This window comes from Rhinatrema bivittatum, chromosome 7, assembly GCF_901001135.1.
Source record: "Rhinatrema bivittatum chromosome 7, aRhiBiv1.1, whole genome shotgun sequence".
In the NCBI taxonomy this organism is placed as follows: Eukaryota; Metazoa; Chordata; class Amphibia; order Gymnophiona; family Rhinatrematidae; genus Rhinatrema; species Rhinatrema bivittatum.
In genome coordinates this window covers 5244480-5262268 of record NC_042621.1, presented here as the reverse complement: position 1 = coordinate 5262268, position 17789 = coordinate 5244480, and the positions used below count along the sequence as shown (strand labels likewise).

Below are 17789 nucleotides of genomic sequence, written 5' to 3'. Positions count from 1 at the left end.
GCATTCTGTGCCTCAATATCTGTCTGACATCGTTGTATCTTTTTGTGCGCTGTGGTAAGGTGAGTAAAGTGGCCGTGAAGTTAAGTTTATATGAGTATTGGGTTTTAGTATAAGGTCTTAGTTCTTGTATTTTTCAGAAATAGATCGTGATTGAGTATCGGGTCAGCCGGGAGTCTGACTGAAGTTTGATTAATTAAGGTTTGGGGTCTAAAGTTATTTGAAATCAGGTGTGTAGTTCTTGATATCTGTGATAGTTGAGTTACATAGAAGTTATGGATAAGTTGTGGGTAACATTGGTGTTATGTGTTTATAGAGGGAGTTTCCGGACATACATGGGACAGTGTTGAATTAAGTATATTTATGATCTGGTTTCGTGGGAATATGTAGGTGTTTTGAATTATAAGTATGATGTTGTGGAGATATTTATTGTTCATGTATTCTTTAGATGCTCGGTTTTGAAAGAACATATTTTGCGACAAGTCAAGAAGTGGTTACAGATTCCCCTGAGGAAACCCTAGCCGGGTGAAACAAGGAACCTTGTCGGGATCAACAATTTTGAATGCAGGAGCCAACAATAATTAATTGATGGGATGGATTCATGATACAAAGAAGTGAAGAGAATTATATATAGAGGGCAAGCATTTAATCATTTTATGGGTAGAGTGTTTTTAAGGGGTGTGTATGATGTGTGAATGTGGACATTTCCCCCCCTGCCGTTGAAGCAGAGAGCTACGCTGGATATGCATTGAAATTGAAGTATCAGGCTTAATTGGTTTGGGGTAGTTACCGCTGTAACAAGCAAGCTACACCCATGCTTATTTGTTTACCCAGACTATGTAATTCAGTCCTTGTTGGTTGTTGTCTGAATATAAATAATCTTTTCTTCATTCCCCCCTGCCGTTGAAGCAGAGAGCTACGCTGGATATGCATTGAAAATGAAGTATCAGGCTTATTTGGTTTGGGGTAGTAACCGCCGTAACAAGCAAGCTACTCCCTGCTTTTCGACCAGTTGGTGGAACTCCCTTCCTTTGCAGGCCTGGAATTGTCTTCTTCTGAATCTAGCGAATTACGAAATTTGGACGTGAATCGGGTGGTGTTGCTTTACTTGGAGGTTACGAATAATTTCCATCTATTGGACCATCTTTTCGTGTTGTGGAGTGGTTCCAGGAGGGGCCATAAAGCTTCAAGAGCCGCTATTGTTTCCACATATCTGGTTCAGGGCCAGATTCCGGTTGGTCTCAGAGCTCATTCTACTCGATCGCAAGCAACTTCGTGGGCAGAATGTCAGCAGGTGTCGCCGCAGGAAATTTGTCGGGCGGCTACATGGAAATCTCCTCACACATTTGCCAAGCATTACTGCCTGGATGTCCTGGCCCCGGAGCCCGGTTCCTTTGGCGCTAGTGTGATCTGAGTGGGACTATCTCAATCCCACCCTAGTTAGAGAAGCTTTGGTACATCCCAGGAGTCTGGATTGATCCGGTTCGTACAGGGAAAGGAAAATTGGTCCTTTCCTGCTAATTTTCGTTCCTGTAGTACCACGGATCAGTCCAGAGTCCCACCCATGGGGAAATGGAGAGTCCACTCGGCCGGTGGTTCATATTCTGCTGATTTATTAAATGTTCTTATACTATATGCCCCTCTTTACAGGGTAAGAGTATGGGCATGGTTTGGTTCACAAGTTACAACAACAAAATAGGGGCCAGCTAGTTTCCAATTCGGATCTTCACAAATTAACTAACTGTGAACAATGCCACAAATCATATCTGGAATAGTTATAATAAAAACCAACTTTATTTATGGATTCACCTTAAAACGTTTTTTATTTTTTGTAATTTTATTTATTGTTTTTTTAGAGACAGAAACCTCAGCACTGGTAAAACAGGTTAATTAACCAAGTTTATTTGAAAACCAGTATTTTCAATCACGGGTTTCTATTTGTCTCTCTATTTTAGAAATTTCAATTAAAATTTTCAATTCCTGTTGCAGTGTGTCGTGAAGAACTACCACATTATGCTACTTTAATGGTAGAAAACATATGATTTTCATTGCTAAAAAGAGGCAATGAATTTTCACTGGTGCGGCAAACCGCTAACCAACTTCTTATAGAATTTCTCAGCAGCAGAGAATTTTTAAGCCGCTGACCCGCACACTGCTTATAGGAATTTGGTCCAGAAACAATTTGTTAGTTTGAAGCCCATCATTGTTTATTTTATCAAAGGGACAAAATTATTTCTTAAATTCTTTGTCCTGAAAATAGTTGCACTTATCTTTTAGACTCGTGGCCGTTTTCTTTCTATGCCTGAAGCGAGTCTGTGCCAAAAGTCCCCGCCAACGTTAACGTTTCGCTTAACGCTTCCTCAGGGCGAGTTGGAACTGTCTGTGAACAAACGCTTGCGGGCTTTACAGTGGAAGTTATGGTTTATCCTTTCTGCTTGGGTACAGTGTAATACTGACAGACTCTAGGTGGCACTAGGACGGAGTCAGTTAAAACTTCTCTGTCTTCATCTGCTGGAGGGGGAGGCAAAACCCAGGAGTCAGGACTGATCCCCATAGTACTACAGGAACGAAAATTAGCAGGTAAGAACCAATTTTCCTTTTTCACCACATCTTCTGGCAACAAATTCCAGAGCTTAATTATGCTTTAAGTAAAAAATTTTCTCTAATAGTTTTAAATGTATTACTAATAACTTCATTGTGTCTCCTGGTCTTTGTATTTTTTGAAAGAGTAAACAACTGATTAACATTTATTTGTTCCATTCCACTCAATTTTTAGACCTCTATCATATCTCCCCTCAGCTGTCTTTCTTCCAAGCTGAAGAGTCCTAACCTCTTTAGCCTTTATTAATAGGGGAATTGTTCCATTCCATTAGCATTTTGATTGCTCTTCTCTGTACTTTTCTTATTCTACTATATCTTTTTTAAGATGTGGTGACTAGGACTGCATACAATACTTAAGATGAGGTTGCACCATGGAGCGTTAGTTCCCTGTACGTACCCTGATCAGTCCAGACGCCTGTGTTTTGTCTCCCCTCCAGCAGATGGAGGCAGAAGTTTTGACTGACACTGCTACTTATCCTGAGGTGCCAGCTGCAGTCACTCGGTATTTCTTTCTCTCCAGCAGATGGTGGAGGTGCAAAGGTTGCAGTCGGGTAGATAGTTTTGAAGGTGTGAATAGCATAGTTTAGCCTCCAAAAGGAGGAAGATTAAGCTTTCCAGCCTTCCAGGTAGTCAGGTCCCGGGCAGACTATCCCCCTGGTATTTGAGGCAGAGGGGCTCAGGTTAGGGACTTTTGATTAGCCCTCATCCCTTTGGCGACTGGCAGGGTTGACCCCAGGGGTCCCTGCTCACTCACCCTGCAGGGGACGCATAGAGCCTGCTGCCATTTCAGGGAAGTGTCGTCTTTTTTGTTGCTCATTTTCATTAAGTTTATATTAAAAAAAAAAAAAAAAAAGCAATATGATTTCCCTTGCCAGTGGCACACTTTACGATGCGCTCATGCTTCGGGTCAACTCAGGCAGTTCTCCGGCTTCCCATTTCTCAGGTGGCTCCCCCTCGCTACCGCTCCGCTGTTTTTTCTTCACTCTGCCATGCCGCGTGGTGTGGCCTGCTCAGCCTATGGTTTCCTGCGGTGGCTTGTGCTCCTGCTGCCTCCTTGGTGGGGAGGGTGCCTCGGGGAGCAGATCGGGGCAGAAGTTCAGCGGGTGCCGGGAGCCTGGTTGACTCTCTCTGGCGCGGCAGCCTCCAGAGGATCCCTTCCCACTCAGTGCGGGAATGGAGGCCATCTTGTCAGCGTTCAGGTCTCCCGCGGGTGCTGCAGGGTGTGAAGGGGAATCCCTCCACCGTTGTCACCGCAAGCAGGGGCCTCTGGTGGGGGCCATTCTTGTCCCAGGCCATGTGGGCCGAGCCATGGCTGAAGCCATCCCATTTCAGCTCCTCACAGAAGAGAACACAGTCACAAAATGCTGGAGGTCCTCCAGTTTGTGGATGCTCCAAAGGAAATAGTGACTGTCCCAGTCCATGATATTTTCAAGGAGCTTCTCAGGATCTGGGAACACCCTGTGTCCATTCCTCCAGTTAATTGGAAGGCGGATGCCATCTAACCAGCCCAACAGGCGTTGGGTTTTGAGAAGCTCCATCTCCCGCACCAATCGGCTGTGGTAGAGTCTGCCCTTAAAAAAGCCAAGCGCTCTTCGCACCCACACCTCTTCTCCTCCAGGCAGAGAGAGCACAGGATGTTGGATGTCCTGGGTAGGAAGGTGTATCAGGATGCTGTACTCATTGTCTGTATCGCCTCCTACCACCTATATATATGACCCAGTACAACCAGAACCTGTGGAAGCAGGTCCAGGAGCTGTCAGAGGCCTGCCTCAACAGCAACAGGAGGCGTTCTCAGTGATAGTATGGCAGGGTCTGGAGGCAGGAAAATACAAGGTGAGGTCCACCTACAAATTTTTCGAAACAGCGAGAGGGGCTGCAGAGGGTATCTGCACCCGCAGGATGGCCTGACTCTGTGCCTCGGATCTGCGGCCAGAGTTCCAAGAAAAGCTGGCAGATTTACCTTATACGGGTGAGAATCTCTTTGGGGATAAGGTCAGGGATGCGGTGGCCCAATTGAAGGACCACCATGAGATCCTTCAGCATTTTTCGGCTAGTGCTTCTGACCTGCCATCCTCAGCCAGGAAATCCTCAAGACAAAGCTTGAGGAAATCCTTCTATCGTCAGAGGAAATACCATCCTCTTGCCCCGCGGGCCCGCACATCCCATGCTGGTTCCAGAGGTCATTCTCGTCAGCAGCGGATCCACAGGCCTTAGTCAGCCCCCCAGCAGAGCCCCACCATGGGGTTTTGACTGGGAACGAGGGAGAGTGAGTCAGATTGCCATACCCTTGTCATCCTGCCTTCCGGTTGAAGGCAGGCTGCATCATTTTGCAGACCACTGGCCCCACGACATGTCCGACCAGTGGGTCCTCGCCATCGTTTGCCCGAGGGTACATGCTGAACTTCCAGGGTCGTCCCTGCGGACTCTTTCCCACATCTATTGTAAGCTTTGCTCCTCAGGAAATATTTTTGACAGAGCTCTCCGCCCTTCTAATTGCCAAAGCGGTAGATCCCATTCCCCTCTGCCAGCAGGGCAGAGGATTCCACTCTCTGTATTTCCTGATACCAAAGAGAACTGGGGCCTATGCCCTATTCTCGACCTGCGAGCCTTGATCAAATTCCTTCAAAGAGAAAGCTTCAAGATGGTCTTTTTGGGCACTCTGATCCCACTCCTAAGAAGAGGAGACTGGCTTTGCTCCCTCGATGTGAAAGATGCCTACACCCACATTGCGATCTTCCTGGGTCACAGGAAGTATCTTTGCTTTGTGGTGGGAAAGGATCACTTTTAGTATCGAGTATTGTCATTCGGCCTTGCGTCAGTCCCTCAAGTCTTCACCAACTGCCTGGCAGTGGTGGAGGCACACCGCCGACGTCAAGGGGTGCTCGTCTTCCCCTACTTAGACGACTTGCTGGTCAAAAGCGCCACTCAGCATGGGGCGCTTCGCTCCTTATGTTTGACCATCCAGGTGCTATAATCTCTGGAGTTTGTCATCAGTTACCCCAAATCCCACCTTAGCCCGTCTCCACACCTGGGCTTCATTGAGGCTAGACTGTACACGGTTCAGGCCAAGGTGTTCCTGCCCCACAATTGGGCGCTTGCTCTGTCGTTGGTTGGCGTGCTTGGTCCACAGCCGTCGGCTGCATCTGTCCATGTCACCCCTTTGGCTCGCCTGTGCATGTGCAGGGTGCAATGGGCCCTGTGGTCACAGTGGCAACAGGCATCCCAGGACCTTGAGGCATGTGTCTGCACCACTCCGCCTCTTCAGGTCTCCCTGTCTTGGTGGGAGGATCTGTCCAACCTGGAGCAGGGGGTCCCTTTTAAGATTTTCCTGCCTCAAGTGGTGCTTACTACCGATTCCTCCTCTCTGCGTTGGGGGATGCACATGGAAGACTTCCACACTCAGGGTTGGTGGACAGCTCAGGAATCTGTCAGATCAACTTCCTGGAGCTTCAAGTGATTCACTGTTCCCTTTGGGCATTTTGAGACTGTTTGTCCCACAAGGCAGTCTTGATCTGGACAGACAATCAGGTAGCAATGTGGTACATCAACTAACAGGGAGGTACTGGGTTGTTCCTCCTCTGTCAAGAGGCAATACAGATTTGGTCCTGGGCTCTGTTGCAGGGCATGCTTCTGAGAGCGATGTACCTAACTGGAACAAAGAATGTGGTGGACCATCTGAGTCTAGCGTTCCGGGCACACGAGTGGTCACTGGATCCAGCAGTGACAGCCCAAATCTTCCGCTGGTTGGGAACTCCGGAGGTGAATCTCTTTGCCTCCCCCTACAACTGCAAAGTGAGCACATTCGGCTCCCTGTTCAGAACACAGACTTCCAGCTTTGACGCCTTTGCCCAACATTGGGGCACAGGTCTCCTGTATGCGTATCCTCCTCTTCCGCTGGTCATGAAGACTCTCTTGAAGCTCCTGCTGGACCAGGGGACCATGATTCTCATGGCCCCTTATTGGCTCAGACAGTTCTGGTTCCTGCTCCTTCGGGACCTGTTAGACAGAGAACCCATCCATCTGGGGCCTCTCACAATCTGATCACACAGGATCGGGGCAGACTGCACTATCCAAACCTCTGAGCATTAGCCTAGATGGCTTGGATGTTGAGCGCCTAGTCCTGCAGCCCCTGGACATCTCTGATGATATATCTCAGGTGTTGGTAGCTTTCAGGAAGCCTTCCACCAGGAAGTCTTATCAACTGAAGTGGAGGAGGTTCTCCATCTCGTGCGAGGGTCATGGCTTGGATCCCTTTGCCTGCCCCACTCAGAGGTTGACTATCTGTGGCACCTCTTGGAGGCTGGGTTAGAAACCAACTCTGATAGAGTACACCTGAGTGCCATCAGGGTGTGGGTGGTATGCCCATCTCTGCACAAACCATTGTGGGGTGGTTTTTGCGGGGTTTAATTCAGCTGAAGCCTCCCCTTGGTCTCCTTTTGTGTCCTGGGACCTCAACATAGTATTGTTGAGGTCCCTTTTCAGCCTTTTGAGCCTTTGTGCTCCTACAATCTTAAGTTCCTGACCTGGAAGATTCTCTTCCTGGTGGCGATCACTTCGGTGTGCAGGGTTAGTGAGCTTCAGGCATTGGTTACGTATCTGCCTTACACGAAATTCTTTCATGATAGGGTGGTCCTGCGTATGCACCCTAAGTTCCTGCCTAAGGTGGTGACTCATTGTCATCTTAATCAGTCCATCATCTATCCCATCTTTTTTCTGAGGCCTCATTCTCTCCAAGGAGAACAAGCTCTGCATAGTCTGAGATAGCACTCGTAAAGTCCAAACACACAGCAGGTCACAGGCAGTCCTCGCAGCTCTTTATGTCCTGTGACAGGAACAGGCTGGGCGTTGCAGTGGGCAAACAAACTCTGTCAAACTGGCTGGCGGATTGTATCTCCTTTTGCTATGTGCAGGCGGGCCTTTAGCTTGGAAGCCATGTTAAAGCCCACTCTGTGAGAGCCATGGCGGCATCAGTTGCCCACCGCAAGCGGTTCCCATTGCCAAAATTTGCGTGGCTGCAACGTGGAGTTCCCTACACATATTCACTGCCCACTACTGCTTGGACAAGGATGGTCGACATGACAGTAGCTTTGGTCAATCTGTCCTTTGCAATCTCTTCCAGGTTTAAACCCAACTCTCCCTACCTAGGGTTCATTGTTTGGGTTCAGGCTGTCTCCCTATTTACCAACAGGTCTGCAGTTATTTTTGTGCCTGTTGGCACCCGGTTCAGTGCCTGTTAGTCATGATTGTTGCCAGGAGCAGCCTGTAGCTTGGTATTACCCATCTGTGAGGACTACCATCCTGCTTGTCCTAGGAGAAAGAATTGCTTACCTGTAACCAGGTGTTCTCCTAGGACAGCAGGATGTTAGTCCTCAGGAAACCCACCTGCCACCCTTCGGAATTGGGTTCTCCTGTGTTTTTGTTTTATTTTTATGCTCGTGAATTCTATGTTACAAGACTGAAGAGGGAGCCTGAGTGGTGAGTGGCATGCTGGGCATGCTCAGTGTGCCGGGCTGCATCTGATGATGTCACCCATCTATGAGGACTAACATCCTGCTGTCCTAGTGTAAAACCTGTTACAGGTAAGCGAATCTGCTTTCCCTTCTTGTTGGTTCTTGTACCAGCTGTTCCATGAAGCAGTTCTTTTTCAACTAGGAACGTTACTTCCCTAGACTGTCTTCATTCACCCAGTCAATACTGGGGTAATTGAATCACCTATTATTGTGCTGCTGATTTTGTTAGCTTCCCTAAGTATATTGTAGTTTAATGTTAAAAAGCTAGCCAGTTCTATGAGGGGTGGAGAAATGTGCATGTAAACCTCTAAGAAATCAGCCTTTTAAAAAGCACTTGCTTTCCATACTGTGTTCTGAGGATTTCCTCTTAACTGATTCCAAGAGTGGCTGTGCTGAAATAGATACCCCTGTCCTCCACAGACTCCTTCCACTTTGTGGGAGATCCTGTGCCATTGAAAAAGGTAGAAGGAACTTTGCAGAGGGTGATGCAGTGCTTCATCTAATCTAAATCAGCCTTCCATCTAGTCTTGCTGCACCAGTCCAGCCCTAACAAATGGGTTATATCCCCTACCAGCTGATGGAGGCAGACTTTACAGATTTCCTCTACATCACAGCCACTACTTAAGTGATGCTAGCAGCAGAGATCCAGTATTTTCTGCCTCCAGCAGATGGTAGGGCTGGGTTGGTGCAACAGCTTGTCGTTGGATCTGAGATCAGACCCCTGGGCCAAGCCATTGGCTTAGACCAGCAGTATGAGACCATTGATATGTTCTCAGCTCCTAAGGGGGTGTTTGGTTGAGCAGGGTTGGAGGAGCAGAGTTTAAAAAATAAAATAAAAGACTGCTTTAAGATAAGTGTCATTCCTGTTTGCATTCTTAGACGGGGTTTTCTTTGTCTCTTTCCTCCTGAAATTCGCTCTTTCCTCTCTTGGTTAGTCCCCCCCCCCCCCCCCCCCACACCTCATGATTGACCAGCAGGTTGGTCCTTTAAAAAAGAAAAAAAAGTGTGAGGAAAGTCTTTACTCAGGGAAACAGTATTGGGGGCTGAAGTGGGAAGCAAGCATTGTATGCCTTACAGAGGAACAATCAGGTGGTCCGCCTCCTTTCGGAGGAGAGGCGAGATGGAGAGAACCGTGGTGTGCTTCAAGCCACTGCAGAAAAGGGGTCAATTTATCTGGTGTGCATGTTCTGGAGAGGTCCTTGGTGAGTGCTCTGTGGTGGGCCTTGCTCCCACCTCCCCTCTCGCTTCCTTTTTTGGCATGTCATGCTCAGAGGGGCCTGACTCAAGGTTTGCTAACCCACAGCCCTCTGAGATAGTGGCCATCTTGGGAATCTCCTATGCAATAGGGTCCTGGGCCCAAGGACTTTGGGGTGCCTTCAGCCTTCACCCAGTGGGGCCCCCAGGGTGAATTTTCTGCTGATTTTCATTTTTTTGCACCAGGCCTATTGTGCCTTCACAAGACTTGGGGAAGTGCGCAGAGGGGTTCCTTGATACGGCTCCTTCGACTCCGGCATTTGCCAAGAGGGCACAGCCAACCATTGGGCATGGGGCGCTGGGGCATTCTGAGGATCCTGTAGATGCGGGATAGTTCGGGGACCATCCATTGCTTCTACCATGTGACAGGGGCCGACCAATGGCATTGGTAGCCCCTGTCACATGGTAAGAGCAAAGGGCTACCAGCGCCATTTTGATTACTGGCAGCTGAATGCCCAAAAGGGGGAGATCACTCCCAGGACCCCCGCTGGACCACCAGGGACTTTTGGCAAGTCTTGGGGGGGTTAAGAGGTTGGGGGGTTGTAGTTAATTAAATTTTTTTTTTATATTCGCTCCATAAGACGCACAGACATTTTCCCCCTCACTTTTAGGGGAAAAAAGTGCGTCTTATGGAGCGAAAAATACAGTACTTTCCTGAAACCCAAATCTGGTATTTACGAGAAGAGAGAAGAGACATCCTTTTCAAATATAGAATTTCCTATATCATTATTAGAATCTTTGTTGTGTTTCCAAGTGGGTCTTGATGTATCTGGGAACACACAAATTTCTGCATCTTCATATTGCTTCACAGCAGTCACGTCACCTACTCACATATAAATCTATCCAATAACATCATCCTAGAAACTGTGTTTTTTATCATCAGACTCCGGTAATTGTCTCAAAGTATTTACTCGAGAATTGGATATAAATTTATCAGGCAGGATTTTGGGAACTCCCTCCAGTGTATGAGTTTGAGTGTAAGAGAGGGCTTTTGCAGCCAGTGAGCCGGCTGTATCTTTAATACCACAAACCACAAGTGATTATGCTTTTTAATGTTCTCTAAATTTTCGAATTTGTGTAAGGTTTACTCTGGGTTTGCAGTGCTTACACATCTTACTGTTACTTTCAAGTAAACATTTCGATTATCCTGTCTCCTTACATTCCACTTACCTCAAATCTCTTCAGTTTTCTTTTCTTGATACTACATATTATATCCCTTACTATATTGGTTTCCTTTAGTTAAGCTAATGGAAGAACCACTGTTGTGAATGCAGCATCGATCGTGTTTTTCTGAGCTGTACTTTTTAATCCATTTTGGGACCTTGTAAGTCCTCCCAGAGGTGATGTGGCTTTACTCTGTTTTGTGTCTATCCATTGGCCTGAAATCAGAAGAACCCTTTTCTCTTGGGCTAATTGATATCATGCACGTTCCTTCTGAATATTGCTAGGGCTATCAAGAATAGGTGAAAAGGAGAAAAGAAATTCTAAAAAATAAAATGCAAATCACCCTGTCCCCACCGAAGTCAGTTGTATCACTTAAAGGTTCCAAAATCCAGGACTCCACAACATCAGTATCCTATAGATCAGTGGTGGGGGGGGAGTGGATTACTACCAAATCTAAGGCCATTGCCCAAGGAACTCATCAAACACAAATAGTACAAGTGTTATCACCAAATATTAAAAAATATGATGTCCTTGCAGTATTGAGACTCCAAACTTACAGCTAGCAGCAGGTTCTTTCGGTCCACTATCTCCCTGCTCTGTGGCACAACTGGGCTGCAACATGCTGTGTTCTCCACAGCCAGACTTCTGATTCCATAGCTTCAGTCCACATCACATCAGAATTTACCACCAAAATCTTCTCAACCGTCCCCCCCCCCCCGCCCATGATTCTACCCCTATAGCTATGAAAGAGAAACCACCAGCACATAACACTGATCTGAGGCCTCCACCAAAAGTGTGGCCAATATCTGATCTCGTTCTCTCTCCTGCTCCCTCTGGTGAGGCAGCCACCCCCAACAACACAGCTCATGGCCAGCTGAAGGATTGACACCAAGGTGTCCTACTCCCATACCTGCTCTAACAGTCCCTGCACCAGTGCTGCTCAGATATCAGCTGTAGTGAAAAAAAATAAATTCCAAGTGGCATGCATCTTAGCCTTCATCTTGCTGGTCCTCACATTGAGAACTGACAGTGGAAATTAGGAATTAAAAGTATCTGGAAAAAATGTCTTTCCTGTGGTAGGGCAGAATGAAAAAGGCCACAGGGTTCCTCCTCTCGAGGTCATGTTTGTTCCCCCTCCTATCTTATTTTCTTGTATTGCACACTGTCAAACTTTTCTATTATTGCAGCCTGCACTTCAGTGGCAGCAAAACGAAAAGTTGTCTGGTATTAGATTTATTTGAAAGAGTAAAAGACAGCCAAAGGTGTGGGAATCCTATAGTAAAAAAAAAAATTCATAAACCGTGCAAGTCTTGGAGTGACTTCATTTTGTGATCTTTGTGCTGCACTTAAGTGCTGCACTTAAGTGCACTTAGCTCATGCAGCTCAGTTTATATATATATATACACACACACACATATATACACATACATATATATATACACATATATATATATATATATATATATGTGTGTGTGTGTATATATATATGTATATATGTATATATATATGTATGTGTATATATATATATATATATATACACACATACATATATATATATATATATATATATATATATATATATATATATATATATATATATATAATTTATTTTTTTTTTAAACACTGATCATAGGGATTGTGAGCACCTTTGGTGTGGATCCAAACTAGAATTGCTTTGTCAAAACGTTGTGAATTGTCCGCTTCATTGGTTTCTGAAAACTTGAATGCTCTCATGACTCTGTGAACATCAGAGGGGGTTGAGGTGGGGGATTTTGCATCCAGTCAGAGAACACTGGATCCCTGTTTCAGGAGATTGACAATCAAAAACCTAAATCAGATGACTGTTTTCCAGTTCAGTCTTAGGCATGAAGAAACAACTTGCTTACAATAGAGTGTGGTAAGGAATAACTGGGTGGGCCAAATGGGGCTTAGAGGTTCTCAAAATGGGAGGGGGAAGAAACAAGTTGGAGTTGGCAGATCAGATGCTTAACTTTTATTCATTCTGCAAGCTGCTGGTTGCCGTTTCCTTATTTCCTGCACCATCTCTTAAGAAATAGAGTACCTGTCATCCATCAGATATTGTGGCTTCAGAGTGAACCAAAGGTCTTCCTGCCTGGCCTATTTTTTGCCCCACTTTGTCACAGTCTTCTGTTAGATAATGTGTTTGAGAAATGCATCCTGTATAAGATGAGGTATCTGATATTGTTGAGCATAGAATAAACCTGAAAATGAAGCGTAGGTGAGAAATCAGTGTGTGTGAACGATTTGGTTTAAGGCTTGATTGATGTTGGACAGGCTGGAATGTTTGCACTTGCTGTTTTGTAGCATGCTATCCCTTATGTATTTTATTTTCCCCATATAGGGGCCGATGCAATACAGTGCGCTCAGCTGAGCGCACTGTATAACCTGCAGTTGGACGCGGGTTAAATAGGCGCTAATCCACCCCCTAATGCAGTAAGGGGATTAACGCTTATTTAACGCGCGTCCGACACGGAGTGAATGGGATAGCGCTCATCACATGCAAATGCATGTGAATGAGGCTATTATTCATTCACTCCAAATGCAAAAAAATAAATGTGCGTCTCAGACTTCTTTTAAAAGTTTAAAAAAAAACAAAACAAAAAAAACCCCTCAGCCGGCCACATTAAGAAGACTGATGCCGATAAGCTCGGCGTCTGTTTTCATAACTGGCAGACTGCTATTGGTCGGTTTTCACAACCAGCGGACTGCTGTTTGTCGGTGTTCATAAACGGCAGACCGCCTCCTTGCTAACGCGACCCCCTAATTATAATATAGCACGGTGCCCTCCTTGTGGGCGCCATGCGGGCACTGACTTTTCAGCGTCCACTTTCTGTGTTTTGTTTTTTTTTTTTGCATCGGCCCCATACACTGGTGGAGGTTTTCTTACTGCATGCAGTTGGATACTTTTTACATGCATGCTGCAAGCATGGATTTTTTTTTTGGGGGGGGGGGAGGGGGGTGAGGGGATTGGTTTGTTCTATTTTTCAAATAGATTTTCTTCAGCACACCATAAACACAGCCAAGAATTCTTGAGAACACCATATCATGTTTAAGGAAAACTTCCCACTGTGTCACACCAGTATGTCAGAAGGAGCAGTGTGCACAGCCTTGTGTTGGTTGGAACATTTGGTGTTCTTTTGAACTTCTTTAAGGGACTTCACTGCACTATGGGGCACAGCTATATTACTTAGAACTAAATTACATTATGCAACATGAGCGATGGATTGGTTAATACAGTTACGTGAATTCATCAGTGATGCCTTAGTGTGGCCCTGAAGCAGATTAGTCATTTTCTTCAGGGTAATTCAGTTGAACATATACATTTGAAGTATTTCACTGTGTACAATGAGTCATTGACTTTCAGGTTTGCTTGTATCTGATTGTGCTGCTCCAACAGTTGGGAAAGAAATCAGAAAAAAAATAGCAGATCCTACAGGGCACATGTACTGATGACATTGCCTGGCCTTGCTCTGACCACTCACATTGAGATTTTTAATTCCGGCTTTAGCAATGTCATCTCTGATGTCATAGTGGCAGGGATTTAGAAGGAGATAGGAATGCACACAGTGTGTTTTTGAAGCCACTGTGTTAGAAAAGTAAATATTTTTAGGTAGCTTCGCAAAACAGTTTCCATGTTTTTATATGCAGTTGGTGGTCATAGCAGTGTGTCAAATGTAACAAAACAAAAACAGATATAAAATTGTAAGATGCCTATTTGAGTTTGTGTGTTTTCTTTTAAAGTTTGGATAATTTTGCAAGGTAAAATCTATTGTACTAGTTTTCTGCTGTAAAAGATTTACACATGTTTGTAATGTAGTTTTGGGAATTATGCTGAGTTGTCATTCTTAAGACAGTTTTCATTTGCTTTAGGTCTGTAGTTTACCAGCAGAGCTCTAAGGAGTCGGCCACTCTACAACCATTTTTTACTCTTCAATTGGATATTCAGTCAGACAAGATCCGTACTGTCCAGGATGCTCTGGAAAGCCTGGTGGCTCGAGAATCTGTCCAGGGTTACACCACAAAAACCAAACAAGAGGTATGTTCTTTTCCACTTAGTTTTATACACTCCTCTAATGCCATCTTGTATAAAGTGGGTTTTATGCAGCTCATAACCTTGCTTTCCTCCAATTGGCCAAACAAGAGACCCATGCTGATACTTCATTTTGAGGTATGCTGTCATTTTGAGATGTTATTAGGACTTTGGTAAGTTTCAGGCATTGGCTTTCTCATCGTGCCTTCTTTCATTGATTTGAGGGTTCAATGAGTTTGTATCCAAGATAGATTGCTGGCTTCTTCCACTGTTATCTCACTCCCTTTCCTATTAGCTTCTACTTTGGCCCTTCTGTATTATAAGGCAGTGGTTCTTAACCTTTTTTCCGTCATGACACACCTGACAGATGATGCTTATGTGCGTGAAACATTGCTTTCCTAGTGTGTAGCAGATGGACTCAAGACCATTGGGTATAGTGTGCTCCTGATAGCAGTTGGAGACGGCGTCAGATTTCAATCTGACGTCAGCACTACATATACCCGTGCAGGAAGCTCTGCTCTTCATTATTTCTCCGTCTCCTTAGCAGTTTGGGACTATACACACGCTTGCACAGCGTTAGAAAATCCAAACCAAAATTCCAAAACGAAGAAGAAATAATCTTACCTCTAGAGACGAGCCCCACTCTCCTGCGGTGATACCGAAGAGTCCCTTCCCCAGTCGAGAATTCCTGAGGTGATTTTCGAGATCCCTCAGAGGTAAGCCTTGGTCCGGTAGCCGGTTCACGGCGTGGACTTAGCAACCAGGAACGGGAGTGGCTGAGAGGCAGCAGGTGCAAGACCGAGCGCAGCGGTGAAGGTAATTTCCCTCTCCCCCCACAGCCGGAGACCTCCCGGCACCAGACCGGGAAACGCCAAGACAAGGTAAGGTACAAAACTTTAAGTCTCCGGGCTAGACCCCGATCTGGCTCGAGGGTACTCCCACGTGGAGACCCTCCGGAGGAGGGGGGTTGCCATCTTATTAGCATGGTCACCGGCGCCATTTCCCCCCCCTTGATCGCCGTACTGATCGCCTAACTGAGCCAGGCGCATAACATACTTGTGCGCATAGGTGCCATGCGCATAGCGGCGTGCGCAACAACGCCGGGCGCACAAGTTCGGCTGCGTGCACAGTGGCGCGTGTCCCCATAAGCGCACATACCGGCCTGCACGCATAGCTTCTCAACCTGCATGCACACCCTTGGCACACCCGGAGTGCATATCTAAGCCTCCCGGCACGCACATATAAACACACAGACCGGGTTTGAACGCCCCTACGTGCACAAACCATGGCACCACCGGCCAAGAAAGCCAAAGCACAAGCTCTGTCCAGCCTGCCACATAAGAGCTGTGCAGCATGAAGAGGCTACTGCCCTGTGCCTACAGTGCGAGACGGCTCTGGGAGAACCAGGGCAAGGTCCCCCCCAAGCCAGTACAGGAATCTGGATTCACCGATGGTACCCCGGACCTCTCTATCCCCAGCTCGGCCCTCCAGATGGGGCCCTCGAGGAACACCGCTGGGTTCAATTGGTTGGAATTCTTTAAAGGTCTGCAAACCTTCATCCAGGGGCAATTGGCGTCACCGGTGACACAGGCACAGCCTCCACCAGAGGACCCAAACCTCCCAGGCTCTTTTCGGCCACCCAGAGACGTGCCTTCCCTGGACAAAAGCCTAACCTTAGGGGACACTGACACCTCGGAGGAAGACCAAGACTCCCTGGAGGAAGGGGAAATCCCTCCAGGAACGGAACCATACCGAACCATGATGCGTTTCTTCTCCAAAGACGAGCTACCAGACCTCGTGTCCCTGAGCCTGAAGGAGCTGGCCATCCCAGGCACAAGCACCACAGTGGAGCCAAAGACAAACCCTCTTCTGGTCGGGCTCCGTCAGGCTTCACGCCATTTCCCATTGCTGCAAGCTGTACAACAACTGATCGACCTGGAATGGAATGCTCTAGAAGCCAGTTTCAAGGGAGGACGGGCCCTAGAAGTCCTATATCCACTGAAACCCTCAGCCAAAGAACTCCTGGTGTTTCCCAAAGTGGACGCCATAGTCTGCGCTGTCACAAAGCGCACCACCATTCCAGTCGAAGAGGAGCGGCACTCAAGGATGCCCAAGACAGACGTCAGGAATCCATCCGTAAACAGTCATTTGATGCAGCAGCTATGACACTGCAGATCGCTGCCTGCTGTGCCGTGGTGACACGCACATGCTTGTCACTGGACAGGAACACTACCACGCCGGTCGAAACATTAGAACCAGCAATATCCTTCCTCACGGATGCGACTTCCGACCTGGTGCGCACCTCAGCCAGGGGCGTCTCATCCATTGTGGCAGCCAGAAGGCAACGCTGGCTCTGAAGACGGTCAACCGACGTGACTTCCAAGACGAAACTCACGAGAATGCCTTTTAAAGGAACCCTCCTATTCGGACGTGAACTAGAGAAGTTAGCCGACAAATGGGGCGAATCTCCAGTACCTCTGTTACCGGAGGACAAGCACAAGAGAAGCCAACGCTCCTCTCCCCAAACATCCAGGGACAGAGGACCACAGCATTTTAGACCATACAAGAATACATACCAAGCACCTCGCCCCGCAGGCAGGGGCCAGTCCTTTCGGAACTAACACAAGAGGGGAGCCAGCTCAGGTCCAGGCCCCATCTGCACCCAACAATGAGAATTAACAGACCCATCCACAGGAAGAAGCCATAGGGGGCAGGCTTGCCCTATTCTACCAAAGAGGGGTCGAGATAACGTCGGACAAGTGGGTCCTAACCATCATTAGAGAGGGATACTTTCTGGACTTCCACAGCATCCCTCCAGACAAATTTGTGAAATCTCCTTGCCACTCCCCCTCCAAGAGGACGGCAGTGGAAACCACACTGACCAAATTGCTTGCCTTAAAGGCTATAACACCAGTGCCCATGCACCAACGAAATACTGGGCACTATTCCATCTATTTTATCGTCCCCAAGAAAGAGGGAACGTACCAGCCCATCCTGGACCTCAAGTCGGTCAACTGCTACCTGAGGGTACCACACTTCCACATGGAAACCCTACGTTCGGTCATAAGGGCAGTACAGCCGGGAGAATTTCTGACCTCCCTGGACCTGTCAGAAGCCTATCTGCACATACCGGTCCATCACGATCATCATCGCTTCCTACACTTCATGATCCTGGACAGTTCCGAGCGCTACCCTTCGGGCCCCTCGGACGT

At 47.0% G+C, this 17789-nt stretch overlaps 1 protein-coding gene across 2 annotated transcripts in view; it reads left to right on the top strand.

Moving 5' to 3' along the window:
• Positions 1-17789, top strand: part of USP10 (ubiquitin specific peptidase 10) — a 201214-nt gene that overhangs the window by 141035 nt on the left and 42390 nt on the right. For both annotated transcript variants that reach the window (XM_029608088.1, XM_029608089.1), the window contains exon 11: positions 14418-14583. In XM_029608088.1, the coding sequence (XP_029463948.1) occupies positions 14418-14583 (166 nt within the window). The remainder of the gene's footprint in view (positions 1-14417; positions 14584-17789) is intronic.